General features: G+C 43.7%; 2 protein-coding genes across 4 annotated transcripts in view; one reads left to right on the plus strand and one right to left on the minus strand.

Moving 5' to 3' along the window:
- ATP6V1H (ATPase H+ transporting V1 subunit H) overlaps positions 1-7,693 on the minus strand; it is a 47,414-nt gene extending 39,721 nt beyond the window's left edge. The window contains exons 1-5 of one of the 3 annotated variants that reach the window (XM_027560981.1): positions 7,511-7,693; positions 5,119-5,265; positions 3,789-3,891; positions 2,744-2,833; positions 521-634 (exon numbers count right to left, since the gene is read on the minus strand). In XM_027560981.1, the coding sequence (XP_027416782.1) occupies positions 521-634; positions 2,744-2,833; positions 3,789-3,891; positions 5,119-5,231 (420 nt within the window). In that variant the 5' untranslated portion in view covers positions 5,232-5,265; positions 7,511-7,693. Of the gene's footprint in view, positions 1-520; positions 635-2,743; positions 2,834-3,788; positions 3,892-5,118; positions 5,266-7,290; positions 7,311-7,510 lie in introns of those variants that run through there. The other 2 variants (XM_027560978.1, XM_027560979.1) reach the window with 2 other exon arrangements.
- A 2,564-nt stretch (positions 7,694-10,257) lies between these two features.
- RGS20 (regulator of G protein signaling 20) overlaps positions 10,258-16,118 on the plus strand; it is a 51,765-nt gene continuing 45,904 nt past the window's right edge. The window contains exon 1 of the mRNA XM_027560984.1: positions 10,258-10,445. Coding sequence (XP_027416785.1) covers positions 10,273-10,445 — 173 coding nt within the window. The 5' untranslated portion in view covers positions 10,258-10,272. The remainder of the gene's footprint in view (positions 10,446-16,118) is intronic.

Genomic DNA, 16,118 nt, shown 5'->3' on the forward strand with positions numbered 1-16,118 from the left:
AGAAACAAATACTCTTTTCTCCTCAATCAAAAACTTCTCAATTTTCTTCAAGCTATAAAACGAATCATGAATTTTTTAATTAAATAGGCACTATATGTTTATCAAATCATCATGTTGTATACTTCAAGTATCTTACAGTTTTGCCAGTTACACATCAATAAACCTGAAAATTGACAGATATAGACGGGGGGGAAAAGGCAGTATAAAATACTACTTCATTCTTTGAGTACTTTTGATAAGCAAGTCAGTGTTTCAAATTCCAGGCTTTTATGTCAATAAAATCATGGAATGCTCTGCAAAATCTGAACTGTATCAGGGCAATTCTGCCTCCTCTGAGCTCCCAGCCCCATTCCCACCCCCTGACCCGCCACCCCTAACACCCCTGTCACTAACCACCAATAAGGAAATGGAGCTCTGAAAAGTCAGTGTCAGAGCAGCCACTCCTCTGGCAACTGGGAGGTCACCTAATCCTGACTGGTGTTCTTCCTGAAATCAGAAACGTGATCAATTCAAAACTCACCATATGAACAGTAAAGAGATCCTGGCGATTCAGCATCGGAAGGAAGTAGGACCAGGCAGTGTTCTTGCTACGTTTAGCGTAGTCAAAGAAAATGCTAACACGCTGGTGATTTTCCTTAGAAAGAACAATCACTGATCAGAATGCAGTTTGTTAAAGAACACGACAATTATGCACTGCTTCTCAGCCTTCCCTCGTGTGTTTTTTCCAGTCTGTGTGAGATCTGTCCCCCCATTATTATTACAGTGGAGCAGGGGGTGGTGATGGGGTCAGGGGTAGACGTCGTTAAATAAAAATCACCACTAATGTATTATGATTAATTTAGATGTAGTAAACCATGCTAACAGATGCCTGCAGGTGGAGCACCCCTAGCTACACTTCTCCTCAGCCTGCCCTGCTCCTGACCTGCCCCTCCCAGTGCTGTCCGGACACCTTCACCCTCCATCCACAGAAACAAAGTCGGTAGGAGGCAGAAAGATGCCAATTTAGCTCTAGATGGAAGGATCCGAAGGAAGCACCTCAAGCTACTTCCAGGCAGGCAGGGGAAACAAGGAATTAAAGAAATCTCGAATGTTCACGGTTACTCCTAGCGTGCTGTGTTAGAAAAATCAGGGCAGATGCAGACAGCAAAAACCAGCATATACCAGCAGACAGATCTGAGGAACGATTAATTCTTAGTTTCTCAGTTCAAATAATACAAGCTCTACCTCTCACTGAAATGTTCTCTGTGTATCGATGGCTGAAATCCACTACCTGATTCACTAAGTGAATACAGTGGTTAAGAAGCAATATTTGGCAACGACGCAAATAAATACATAAACAGTCATTCTAATTCTCAGATCAATATTTAAATCTTTTTAAATGCAATGGTTTTGAGACTTCCCTGGTGACTCAGTAGTTAAGATTCTGTGCTTCCAATGCAGGGTACTCAGGTCAGAACCCTTGTTGGGGAACTAGGAACCCACATGTTGCACAGCGGGGCCAAAATAAATATATACAATGTGTTTTTTTAATATGTATTCACTTGGCCGCACTAGGTCTTAGTTGCAGCATTTGGGAGTTTAGTTCCCTGACCAGGGATAGAATCCATGCCCCCTGCACTGGGAGACACTGGACCACCAGGGAAATCCCCAAGGATTTTCATTTTGGTTTATACTAGCAGTTATGTGGAGAAGGCAATGGCACCCCACTCCAGTACTCTTGTCTGGAAAATCCCACGGACGGAGGAGGCTGGTGGGCTGAAGTCCATGGGGTCGCTAAGAGTCGGACACGACTGAGCGACTTTACTTTCACTTTTCACTCTCATGCATTGGAGAAGGAAACGGCAACCCACTCCAGTGTTCTTGCCTGGAGAATCCCAGGGACAGGGAGCCTGGTGGGCTGCTGTCTATTGGGTCACACAGAGTCCGACACGACTGAAGCGACTTAGCAGCAGCAGTAGCAGCAGTTATGTATTTGAAGAGTAGAAAACTATCTCCTTCACTAACACATCATTAGAGTCTAGAGTAATAACTTAAATAGTCATGGTAATGACTTCATCAAAAAACTGTAAGTTCAAGTAGGTCATGATTAACGTCGACAGGCCATGGATTTTGTAGCCAGTTGGCCTGTTTCAAAAAAGATGACTCTGGATGCCAACAATCTAAACCTAGATTATACTCGGGTGTAAAAATACAATACTGTGAATAAGGGAGTCTCTGTATTGAGGGACAACAGAGCAGTAAATAGAAACTGTAAGCTACTGGAAAGGTCCCAAATGATGAGCAAAATGTTCTCCAAACACACCGTGCTTCTGAGGGCAAACACCTTGCCTACAGTCAGCACTGAGCTCCCAGTACCCGGCACTGGACCAGGACACAGGGATGCTGAAATCTGCAGAAAGACTAAAGGAGAAGGAGCCCTGTCATCTGTGAGTACGCCGAGCATCCAGAAAGCCTGTGGGGGTACATCAAGCCCTGCCGTATTCAGCACAGAACTCAGAGGAAATGTGGAAAAGAGACACACCAGTCCCCCAACATCCTGCAAACCACAACAACGGCCAGTGTGCAGTGTGGGGACAGCCCCGTCTTCACCATGATAAGCAAACGACAACTCCCACGGTGAAGAAAAACACACCATCACACCCTGAAAGCGAACAAGTGCTTAAGTGAAACCTTACAGAAATGCTACTCCTGGGAAAACACAACAAGGTGAGGACCGAACATGTCTGCTGAGGAAGACACCCACCTGCAGTGTATCATCCACCAGGGTGAGTATGTACTGAACTGTCTGCTCTTTGGAAATATGAGTCATCAGATTTATAAATGTCTTAGCACACTAAAAAAAAAAAAAAAAAGGAAATGAACATTAATCACTGTTTTCAACTGCAGATACAATGCTCTAATGGAATTTCAGTAAAATATTATTCTCTTGCCTAAATGAGGACGCAGTTATAGAAAATGCATCCTTTCACACATATGTGACCAAGTACAGGAGGGCCATACTCACATCAGATTTTTTATAATTTCTAATCACATCAAATGTTTACTATTTTAAAACAGACAGACCTAGCCATCATCAATGCTTGATACCATAAAGAAGAAGTTACATAGACAATCATTTTAAATTTTTGTTTTGATGTTTGGGTTTTTTTGGTCTTTTGGGAAGGCTTATACATTTATGGGGAAGCAGAATACCAAAGCAGCAAAAGTACAGGAATTCAGTTCAGATGCTGCAATCAGAAGTTTCCATCCTACAATTTAAGAACTGAGTCACGATCGCTCTAGAATTCAACAAGACTGGCACTCGTTACATGCCTCCTCCCACACATCCCAGGATTGTACATTTGGGCTAGCCTGTACGACAGATCCTTCAGCCCATCAGGGCCCCATATCAGAAAATCTGATGGGTGGCAGAGTTAGATGTTGTTCTAGTGAGAATACAGAGTAGACAAAGAATTTTCTTTAAAAAAAAAAAAATGTTAAGCAACTTTGAAAATACTGTATACTTTGAAACAGTAATTTCCATGCCAGGAATCTACTCTATTAAAAAAAAAAAAAAAAGTTTCAGAAAATGCCAGAAAGGATGGAGGAACATATACACACTCAGTACGACATTTTTTCCAAAATTAACAAAGAAAACTAGAAATCACTCAAATGCCTTCCAATAAAAGAGAATTTTTAGTAAAACTATGACACCTGCTTAAGAGGAATGTCAAAGAATCACTGAGAAAATCTCTAGAATGTCTAATGACCCAGGGCAGGGCTCGTGGTCTGCTATCTGTACCAATTACCTGACTGCCTTCAGTCTGAAGCATCTCCTGCTTCTCCTCAGGACTTCTTTTCATCTCAAATCTTTGAATGAACTCGCAGTCTTCAGAAGAAATCATCTGCCCCCTAGAAAGAGAGAAGGAGGTTTCTGTTCAGTAAGGACTGAAGGGTCCCTATGAGCTACTGATACAGAATGCTTCTCTCCTCTCTCTGCTAGTGCTGACCCCAGGCCCAGCACCCACAGACCTGTCTTCAGAGCTTAGCTGTACCACCTCCTGCTCAGGGGCCTCCCAGGACCTGAGCTCACTGACCCAAAGGATGCAAACAAGAACCACGTTGTCTTTAAGGGGCTGGACTGAAGATGAAACAATTCACATGAGGTGGTCAGCACAGGCCTGGTCCCCCGAAACTCAATAAAATACCACCTCTAGGCACTAGCCAGTCTCAGCCTGTCCCCACCCAAGCCAACCTAACAGGTCAGCAGCTCTGGCCCCTTCTGTGACAGCCAGCCCGGTCAGGCAGTCCTGACAATTCTTCCTCCTGACTTCACTCTACTCCCCACTTTCCTGCCTCTCGGAGGGCTCAGTCCCCTGGCCACAGCCCAGCAGGCTTCTGGCTTCCAATCACACCCTCTTTCATGCCCCTTGGGGGTGGCTCAGCCCCATGGGCACAACCCAATAGGCTTCCTGCTTCCAATTCCACCCTCCTCCATGCCCCTCTGACCCTGCAGTTCTGTCAAGCGCACATCTGACTGCACATTTACTCCTTTCACCTGGTCAAACTATGAATCTAAAAGGCAGTTCTACCTAACACCTCAGAAGTCCTTTTTAAGTCAGTTGACAAATTAAAACCTTTATGAGGGGCTTCCCTGGTGATCTAGTGGTAGAGAATCCACCTGCCAATGCAGGGGACACCAGTTCGATCCCTGGTCCAGGAAGATCCCACATGACACAAGGCAGCTAAGTCAATGCACCACAACTACTGAGCCCTCACACTCTACAGCCCATGTTCCATAATAAGAGAAGCCACTGCAATGAGAAGCCCGTGCACTGTAACTGGAGAGTAGCCCCTGCTGGATGCAAGCAAAGCGATATAGACCAAGCACAGCCAAAAATAAATACATATATTAAAAAAAAAAAAAATTTAAGCACTGTGAGCAGCACAGCCTGCCCACTGGAGCCCCAAGCTGTTTCCATCACACTAAGCTGGGTGACAGCTAACAGATCTAAGGAGGAAGTGTTTTCTTCCACATTTGTTAGGCTTTTTCCAGTGTTCCTCTCACAGAAGCATGACCATGAAGAAGGCCGAAGCACAGGCACATGACAGCCTGATTCACTGCAAACCAGCACTTACTGCAGGTAGGACTGCCAGTTCACTTTGTTCGCACGGACTTCCGCAGCCTTGGCGGCAATGATGTTGGTGGGAACAGCAGCATCCACAGCACCCCGAATATCCATCTTGGTCATCTAAACTTATGATCTTGACTGTTCTTCTACAGATCTTCAATTTGCATGCAAGGCAAAACCAGAATACAAGGTGTGATTGTTTTTTAACAACTGCTACTATTATCATCAATAGCATCATTATCACCATAATCTCTAGGAGCATTCATCTCAAACATTAAAAAGCCTAAACTGGTCCGCTGGGGCTCATTCAGATGGTAGAATCTGGCTGGCAGAAGTGGGACTCTCCCTCGCCCTCTGTACTGGTGTGTCAGCAGAATCTCTGGACGTTCTAACTGAGAAAACTTCAGAATTTTTAGTTCACTCATTTCAAGTTCTCAAGTTGCCAAGAGCAAGTCAAAAACAATTCTGGTGAAAATGGTGAGCCAAGCTGGAACAGGTTTTTCCTTCAACACTAAGAGAAGCCGACTATGGGAGAAACTGACTCTACTCCATTATGATCCAGTAGTGAAAAAAAAAGTCCTCTTTGTGGAACAGAAAAAAATACGCTCCCTCTAAACAATGGATTGAAAATGAATTTGATTTATAAATGAGAAGATCGAGGGCGGGATACTGATTCAGAAATTCTGCAGTGTGTAATAAAAGAAGAGAAAATGGCATGGAATAACTGCCTCCTGTGATTTGAAGGCCATTGTGAAGGAAAACAATGCAGTGAAAACAAGTTCTTCATATTAGGCCATATACCATTGCATCACATTTATTTATCTTTCTGGATATTTTTATAGCCCCTAATAAAATATATTAAAATAAAAATAAATAAAAATAAAAAGCCTAAACATTAACATCATTAATATTTCAAATCTTGTCCAGTTATGCACTACTCCATAGACGTGTTCTCTATAGGTTTTCACTTTTCCAGGAAATGTTTTCCATTTGTTGGCACTAATACCGCAGTAAGATTTTAAAAGTAATCATAAGATATTGGGCTTCCCTCCTGGCTCAGATGGTAAAGAATCCGCCTGCAATACGCAAAACCTGGGTTTTATCCCTGGGTTGGGAAGATGCCCTGGAGAAGGGAAAGGCTACCCACTCCAGTACTCTAGCCTGGAGAATTCCATGGACTGTATAGTCCATGGGGTCACAAAAAGTCGGATAGGACTGAGCGACTTTCACTTTCATAAGATACTGAATTCAGAAATCATACTTACTAGAATAGGCATACAAGATAAGAAAGTATTTTAAATGTATACAGTTGCTGCTGCTGCTGCTAAGTCGCTTGAGTTGTGTCCGACTCTGTGCAACCCCATGGGCTGCAGCCCACCAGAGTCCTCTGTCCATGGGATTTTCCAGGCAAGAGTACTGGAGTGGGGTGCCATTGTCTTCTCCGATATATGGTTGAGATAGACTTAAAAATAAGAACTTGCATAATATAGATACAACCAACTATTTTCTTTACATTTACTAAGCACCATTTTAAAGTGACATGAAAAATCTACATGTCTTTTTACAACTTTATTCAAATTAAAACATTCAAAATGGGAATGTAAGATCTCTTAGAAGGCAGAGCTTTCTTTTTTCAATCAAAATAGCAGTTTCAAAATCAATACTGAGAGAATTTTTTGAAACAGAGATACATTTTAGGCTCAGTCAACAATGGGAGACTGATCTGATAATATGAATGCACAAAAATGGGTTTTAAGTAATTCTCACTCCTAAACTTAAAGATAAAAGCTTAAGCCTGCTTGTATCACGACACAAAATATAAGATGCAGTTTACAAAATAAAAGCTCACAGTTAGTTATGACCAAAAACAAGCTAAAACCACAACCCAAATTCTTCTCCAGGGTCCCAATGACCTTAAGTCAGTCTGGAAGGAATCTCTACATCTGAGGATTTGCTGTCTAAACAAACAGAGGCACTGCGGACCGGCCGGGGCCAAGCATAAACAGGCTCCGCCCGGGCCAAACTGGGACCGCGGAATCGAGACGGCCCAGCCTCGGCGGGCCCTCCCGCGGCGGGCGGTCACCTAGGCCCTGGACAACCCGAACCCTGCGCCGGCCACAGCCGCGGCCCCGACCTGGGGAAAGCACCTCTCGCCCGTCCACGCTCTACCCTGCCCTACCCTGCGGGGGAGGCTCTGCGGTTCCGCAAACGCCGCTGAGGCCGGGAAGGAAAGACACCTGGGAACCCGGGGCCGGAGGAGGGCCGGGGGCGCCTGGGCAGAGGAGGAAGCCAGCGCGCGCCAGGGACGCGGAGAAACCGCAGGCTCACAGGGCCGGGGCCGCAGCCAGAACGACCCGAGAGCAGCCTCACCCCGCGAACCGCGGGACCCCCCGACGCACCCAGAAGAGGCAGGAGGACGCAGCGGTCCGGGCGCCGAGTCACAGCCGAGTCGGGGGTCCTCCCGGTCCGGGGGACTGGGCGGCGGCGGCGGCGGCGGGGGCGGTCCCGCACAGAGGAGACGTTGAGGACGGAATAGGCTGGAGGAACCCGGAGCGGCAGCGGCGGAATGACAGGAGTGCCGGTCACGTGAGCCGGAGCACGTGACCGCGCGGAAGGTGGAAGCCGGGAGGGCCCAAAACGGCTCCTGGAGCGCCCTTCGCTTACGAGGCATGCAGGGACTCTCCCCACCCGGACACCCGGCAGTCCCCGGGACAGGGCCGGTGGGCGCCAGAAGCGAAGAACTGGGCCAAAGCTCATTGATCATTATCGTAACCGTCATTCCGAAAAGGTTAATTTAGAGCTTTGAAGTCGGTTAACTTTCACTTGGATTTGACAAATCAGCGAATCAGGCGTTCTTAAAACGAGTCTCAGTTATGAAACATATGCTGAGACATAGATCCCAAATGTCAGATTTTTACTGTGTTCTCAGAGTTGGGCAACCATCACTGCAGTCAGTGTTGTAACATTCTCATCGCCCCAAAGGGAAACCTCTTACTCTTTAGCCATCATTCTCCATCTCTCCCCAAACCTTCTTGCCCTAGGCAGCCGCTCCTCTATGTATGTAAGGACTGGCCGATTCTGGACATCTTAGGAGTGGCATTATACAACATGTGATATTTTGTGATTGGCTTCTCTCACTTCATATATGTTCAAGGCTCATTCGTGTGTCAGTACATATCAGTACTTCATTCCTTTTTACAGCTGAATAAATATTCCATTGTGCGGGTGTACCTTTGTCTACCTTTCACTAGTTAATGGGCATATGGGTTGATTTACATACTGGACACTTGCATGCAAGTGTTTGGTAAACATGTTTCACTTCTCTGGCTTCAGCGGATATCTACAAGGGAACTGCTACATTGAATGGTAACCCTGTTTTCCAAAGGGAAGGTATCACTTTACACTCCCCCCCAGCAGTGTGTGAGGGTGCCAGTGCTTGACATCCTCACTAAAGCTTGTCATTGTCTGTCTTTTTGATTAAATCCTACCTACTGGTATCTCCTTGGTGATTTTGACTTGGATGTCCCCAGTTGCTAAAGATGGTGAGCATCTTTTCATATGTTTTTTGGCCATTTGCACGTCTTCTTTTGAGAAATGTCTATTTACAAATTCACCCATTTCTAGTTGTTTTTTTTAAAGAGCTCTTTATATATTCTGGATATAAGTCCCTTATTATGTATGTATGATTTGCCATATTTTACCCTATTTTGTGGGTATCTTTTCACTCTTTTGATGATGTCCTTTGAAGAACAAAAGGTTTTCATTTTGATGAAATCCAGTTTGCCTGTTTTTTCTTTTGTCACTTGCACTTTGATATTATGTCTAAGAAGGCTTTGCCTAATCTGAGATCACAAGTATTTTCTCCTAAGTTTTCTTTTAAAAGTTTTATAGTCTTAACTCTTAAATTTGGGTCTATGATTCGAGTTAATTTTTTAACATGATGTGAGGTCCAACTTATGTTAGTTTTATATATCCATTTTGGGGGCCTGGGACTATGTTATGAAAGGAAGTTTCTTCAGTTCATAGTCCCCAGCAATGCATACCTGGGGTCCTTACTTCTGTACCCCTCCAGACCCAGCAGAAGCTACCTGGGCCTTAGATACCTTTGACCAAGGATCAAACCCAGGCCCCCGGCAGTGGAAGCGCAGAGACTTAACCACTGGACCACCAGGAAAAGTCCAATAATCTGATATTTATAAAGCACTTTACAAAAAGGAAGTATGATGTAGAAGCCAAGTTTTGACTTCATGGTTAGATGACTATCGCATAAGGAAATGACTTCAATTAATTCTGTGCTGTGCTGTGCTTAGTCGCTCAGTCGTGTCCAACTCTTTGTGACCCCATGGACAGTAGCCCACTAGGTTCTTCTGTCCATGGGAATTCTCCAGAAAAAACACTGGAGTGGTTTTCCATGACCTCCTCCAGGGGATCTTCCCAAACTAGAGATCAAACCCAGGTCTCCTGCACTGCAAGTGGATTCTTTACCATCTGAGCCACCAGGGAAGTCCTCAATTAATTCTACATGACATAAATAAAAAGTAATAGTCCTTGAAGTGTGGTTATGAGTGTAGCAAGCATTTCCAGCCACAAAGCCGACTGCTACTAGAAGAACCTTTTAAGAGACCGAGATAAAGTGGCTCCTCTGCCTCTCGAGAGTATGGTCCAAATTTTTCACATATCACACACTACAAACGCAGAATATTACCACATGATCTATTTCCTTTATCATGATATACTAAGCAATATATCACTTGAATCATTTCTTTCAGTTTTGATCTAGCATTAAATTTGAATTAGGAGTATGTTGCTACCTGTAGAGATGAAGAGCCTGGTAGGCTACAATCCATGGAGTCACAGAGAGTCAGACACGACTGAGCAACTTCACTTTCACTTCACTTGCAACCTGTAGAGGGCAGTCAGAACATACCTAGACTCTCAAACTCAGAGGCTCATCCTGGAATAGAGCCCACGGACCGTGGATAAACTGCTGACCCACAACACAGATAATCCTCTTGCTTTGACGGATGCGACTTTACAGGGAGGCCCCCAGCAGACTAAGCGATGGCCCAGCACCAGCCAAAGGAAGAGAAATAGAGTGGACCCTGGGCTGGTATTGTTAAAATCAAGCTACAGGACTCGTTTGAGGCTTTATTGTAAAAACATGCCCAGGCTTTCCCAAGACAACCAACAGGGCCACCAGAAACATTTCTCCAGACCATCGAGGCGGATACAATTTCTGCCTCCGCCGTGGACTGAGGCATATAATGTGAACGTTCACCAAACCGTGGAAAATGAAGGATGTGCCACAGCCATGCACAATGTCAAGGTAAGACCATCTCCCCAGTCCGTGACCGTTCTTGGCAAGGAAAGGGTTTATCCAGAAAGAATATAAAACCATAAGCAAGCTTTAGTGTCAGCGCTCACTTTACCTTATTGATGATTTATCAAAAAGGCTTCCAAACTAAACCCAAGAGAAAAACTCGAACTTTGATAACAACCTGATTCATCCAGTTTTCTCCAACCTAAACAGCTTCCCTTTACAACGGCAAATGACTACATTTTGTTTGTTTGTTTCAGGAAGTATTGTCTTAAAAAGCAGAAAACCTAGACATAGATTTCTATGGCTACTATCAGTGTTTAGATATTCTGACATAAAAGTTATATCCCATGTAGTAATGAAAAAAATATGGGCTTCCCTCGTGGCTCAGTCAGTAAAGAATCTACCTGCAATGCAGGAGATGTAAGATACCCGGGTTCAGTCCCTGGGTTGGGAAGATACCCTGGAGAAAGAAACCGCAACCCACTCTAGTATTGTTGCCTGGAAACTCCCATCGACAGAGGAGCCTGGCAGGCTACAGTCCATGGGGTTGCAAGAGTTGGACACAACTGAGTGACTAAAACACCACCAATGAAAAAGTGTAGATTGCTTTCCACCAAAATTGCTTGAGGGAAAAAAAAATTTGGTAAAACTAATACAGGCATGAAAGACCATTTAGGAACTAAGGGTGTTTTTCCTAAAGTCATAGTTTCCCAGCTGAATTTCTTAAGCATGAATTTCTATCACTAGACAACGTGATTTCCCCAAAGAGTAACCACTTTCCTACTCAGCGTTGTGTGTATCTTTGCAGAAAGTACAGTTTAAGTCTGTCAATCCTCTTAACTATTAATAGAAGCACCTCTTAAAAGCTATTTGGTGTGGAGGGGGATGGACATGTGTCAATGCCTGTGACAAATAATGATCAGAGCTCAGAAGAAATGCTGATAAATTCTACAACTGAAGACCTGTCCAGATTCTGCAGCACTAGAAACTGCCTGTGCCTTGGCTCATATCCTCACAATAATCATGTATCTGCAGATTCTAATTATCCAGATCTGCCCTTTCCCCAGAGATTTTTGTTTTATCTTTTTTATCTTTTGACTGCACCATACAGCATATGGGATCTAAGTTCCCAGACCAGGAATGGAACCCAGGCCCCCCACATTGGTAGCATGGAGTTTTAACCATTGGAAAACCAAGGAAGTTCCTCCCTGGTGTTATTTTAACCAACTGGCACAAGGAGAAGTTGTTTGTTTGTTAAGTCATTGGGAAGCTTTTTCAATAGGAATGTAGTTGATTTCAGTGGTTCAATAGGAAGGTACATTTGATTTCAGTGGTTACACAAACCTCCACATGTGTTAAAATTGCATAGGACTACACTCACCTGTAGGGCTTCCCATGTGACTCAGTGGTAAAGAATTCACCTGCCAATGCAGGAGATGCGGGTTCCATTCCTGGGTCAGGAAGATCCCCTGGAGAAGAAAATGGCAACCCCTCCCCACCACACGCACACATGAGTGCATACAAACTTATGAAATCTGAATGAGCTCTTAGAATTATACCAATGTGTCTCCTGGCTTTGACGTTGTACAATTTATGAAGTTTCCATTGGGTGGAACTGCGTGAAAAGTGTGCGGGACCACTGTATGTACATTCTTTTGTGAAACTTCCAGTGAATCTATAATAATTTCAGAATTAAATGTGTAAAAAAAAAAAAAGCCTTCCAAAGGCAGGTTAGACTGAAAATAACAATTCATTTGTGTTGCATAAATATGTTGTCTACTGTGGTTCTTCCTGTTGTTCTTTTTTATTTGGATTCTTAACCGATTTCATTAGGTAAGAAATACTGAGGTAGTCAAACCTGTTTTAGAGATGAGAAAGCATGTTTGTAAAAACCACTGTTACATGCTTGTAGTCAGCTAAGTGGTGATTCGAACCCAGGTTTTTTCTGACGCTGACTTCGTTACTAAGTCGATAGATTCTGGCTGTGCTTTAGAAGCAGGCTGTAATTTCTCAGGCTGGAAGCCAGCATCCTCAGTAGTGATTTATCTGTGCATTCTCCCCAAAGAGCCCAACAAAACTGCTAATTTACTACAAAATAAATTAACATCTTTCCACCTACACATGTACACACACAGACACACACTGATGAACTTGGCTTCATCGGGTTTAATTTTTCTCCACCAGGATTTCTGCTTCTTTCCATTCAGAGCACAGAGACCAAGTGGGAGACGGGGTGCTCCCTGGACCGGGCGCTCTTTTTAGTGATAAAAGTGAGAGAGAGGAAACTTTACAGCCACACTGGTGAGCAGTTATCTACCCATCCATCTGTCAATTCAGATAGATGCATACACATGTGTGCATTCTTTCCCATTAATAAAAGTGATCAGAGCTTAGACCAGAAAATTTTCTACATAAAATTATTTTCAACGTCATTTTAATTGCTGTCCCTCTGAGAGTGCAGACTTTTAGGTGCTCTCCTGTCCAGGTGTGTGACCCCTTGAGAAGCCCATCAAAGCCCTTACTGTGAGACATTACACACTGAAAGGGGAGAGATAAACTCCAAGGCCCCTAAAGGTACCTACCAAGACAAGGGAGCTTTTTATGGCAAATACAGGGAGCAGAAAGAAGAAAGGAAAAATCTCTTAGCAAGAAAGGAATTATGCTTCCAATATCCAGCACCATATACATATACATCGATGTATTCAGAAGACAAAGTTATCCTGTCCTGTCTCCAGTTGTGAAAGAGCGAGTTCCCCAAGGACAGAGTTGGTTCTTACCTTTGCAAAGGCCCTCTGAAAAGAATTCTGTAGTAATTAACAACTGAGAGGCTCACAAACTTGCCTAAGGAAAGGCTCATCTGGAAGCCTGTCCTGGTTACATCCTCCATCCTTTGGCGAGCAATCCTCAGGTCCCCCTGCAGGTGATTCCAGGTGAGCAGGAGGAGGGTTCCCCAGGCTCCGGACCCAGGGACTCTGAGTTCTCAGTGACCATAGCTACATTGTCTTCCTTTTATAGGGACCATAACAAAGCCCGTGGTGTCGTCCTTAGAAACGTGTAAAGAGTTCTCCTGCTGCTCAGTTTCTGGCTCACAGAAGCCAGGTCAGTGGTGTGGCATTAAGAGCAAAACTATGGGGATCTTCCCTGGTGGCTCAGTGGTAAAGAATCCCCCTGCAATGCAGGAGATGCAGGTTCAATCCCTGGGTTGGGAAGATCCCCGAGAAAAGGGAATGGCTACCCACTGCAGTATTCATGCCTGGAGAATCCCACGGACAGAGGAGCCCAGTGGCCTACAGTGCAGAGAGTCACAAAGAGTCGGGCACAACTGAGTGACTTTCACTTTCAAGAGCAAAACTGTTGGGGACTTCTCTGGCAGTCCAGTGGTTAAGATTCCTTGCTCCCAAAGCTGGGGGCTCAAGTTCAACCCCTGGTCAGAGAACTAAGATCCCACATGGTGCATGGTGCTGCAAAGAAAAAAAAGAGCAAAACTATTTTCAGCCTGTTAAAAAGAGTAGTGTTATCACCCTAGAGTTTTAGATAGTTAATCTGGACTCTATCTTAACTTGATGAAGCATCTAAGATACCAGCTTATGCCTTTCACCGTAATCGATGAAATAGTGATCAATTTTCAATTTCAAAGTGAATGGCTGGGAAGCGGTATAAATTAGGAGTCTGGGATTAACAGATACACACTTAGCACAGGGAACTCTGCTCAATATCTTGTTATGGAAAAGAATCTGAAAAAGAATGTATATACATGTATACAGAACTGAATCACTTTGCTATACACCTGAAACTAACATTATATTGTAAATCAACTGTATTTCAATTTTAAAAGAATGCATACCTTTAAAACATACATACATATATATATATATATATATATATATATATAATACAGGCATAAAAAAATGTACAATTATAATCCGTACTTTTCAATTGACCCAAAAAAGTCCTCTGAGGTTAAAGAGTTGGGTCATTAACTGTTTTCCATTAATTATCATCAAGGAGGCTGCTGGGAAAATGCAATTCTCTCCTCCGCTGGGAATATTATGGAAAAGCCAACTGTTTGCTTCCTAAAACCCAGTGTCAGCCTCTCCATTCTCCACAGTGGAAGTAAAGATTTTTCTACTCTGAAAATAATAGTGTACAGAAAAGACCCACATCAGTCCTATTCTTCAACATTTTAGATAAAAATTTTAAAATAAAGTTTTGGTCATGTTTACAATTTTTTTAATGCTTACATAATTGTCTTTCAGAGTTTTACATTAAAGGTTGGGTTTTCTTTGTTCTCAAGGTTGAGAAGTATCAAAGAAAAGGGAGGAATTCTAATGGAGCAGGACACCCCCTCCCCCCACCCCGCCCCCAACTGTGGGGCTTTGGGAAGCAGGGACAGGCCTTCAGTCCTTCCCTCTGCTGTAGCTTCTCCCTGCATATAGCCCATTTCCTGAGTTGTTTTACAGATGTAAAAACCCTCCATCAAATGGAAGATGTTGACTACTTGAGGACCGTGAGCACACAGCCCCAGGCCTTCTGGAGCCTATGGACTGATCTTGTGAGCCTGTGACCCTGTGACACCTCCTGTGACCTTACCATCAGCCCAATCAGAGAATTGCACACCAGCTCATCTCACACCCTGCCACCCAACACCTGCTCCCAGCAACCTGGCTTTTAAAAATGCCTTGCTGAAACCCTCCTGGGAGCTCAGGTCATGAGCTTTTCAGGGCATGAGCAACGCGTCTCCTTGCAGGACCCTGTAGTAAACCTTGTTCTGCTCCAAAAAAAAAAAAAAAAAAAAAAATTTGGGTTTTCCCACTGGGTTATATTTTAGAGGCAAACGTCTCCACCAGTGCCACCAGGTGGCTTGTTTTAGCAAAGGTAGACAGCATTTTAATAGGTTTCTTCACTCCTCTGAAGTTTTTTCTGAATGAGAATCAAGAGTGTATTGCATTATGTAGTTTTCTAACTTAGCCTGAGTTTGCTTTTGTTCTTGAGAATGTAAATCTAGAGTTTCTGAACACATGAACAAATGACAGTGATTCTAAAATCAATGGCTTTGTAGGGCTTCCTGTCTTTACCCATCACACCAGACTCAGGGCACAAGATAAGAAGCCTCTTATTCCTTGGTGTCTCAGGATTCTCAAACATGTCTTCACTTCCCGGGTGCTGTGATAGAAGCCACACAGGGCTTCTCTGCAGGCTGGGAGGCATCATAGCCTGGAGTTAGAAACTTTACAGAATGGCTTTATAATTATTGCATTTAAATTGACTGAAGAAAGTAATTTTAAAATGTAGCAACTCTTTTGAAAGATAATGGTTTAAACCTTGGAATATATTCAGATATTCAAGAGTAAAACCCAAATTATGGACTATGTAATTTAACTTGACATTAGTGATGTAACCAAATATGTTTTTCCAAAGGAATATATTTTGATTATGTGAGGCTGAATTTTCAGCATTAAAAATCACCAGGATTTATTCTCAAATAGGGCTTCCTAGCGGCTCAGCAGTAAAGAATACCCCTGTAGGGCTTCCTAGTGGCTCAGCAGTAAAGAATACGCCTGCCAATGCAAGAGATGCAAGTTCAATACCTGAGTCAGGAAGGTCCCCTGGAGAAGGAAATAGCAACCCACTCCAGTATTCTTGCCTGGAGAATCCCACAGACGAGGAACCTGGCAGGCTACAGTCCA

Source organism: Bos indicus x Bos taurus, chromosome 14, assembly GCF_003369695.1.
Source record: "Bos indicus x Bos taurus breed Angus x Brahman F1 hybrid chromosome 14, Bos_hybrid_MaternalHap_v2.0, whole genome shotgun sequence".
Lineage (NCBI taxonomy): Eukaryota > Metazoa > Chordata > Mammalia > Artiodactyla > Bovidae > Bos > Bos indicus x Bos taurus.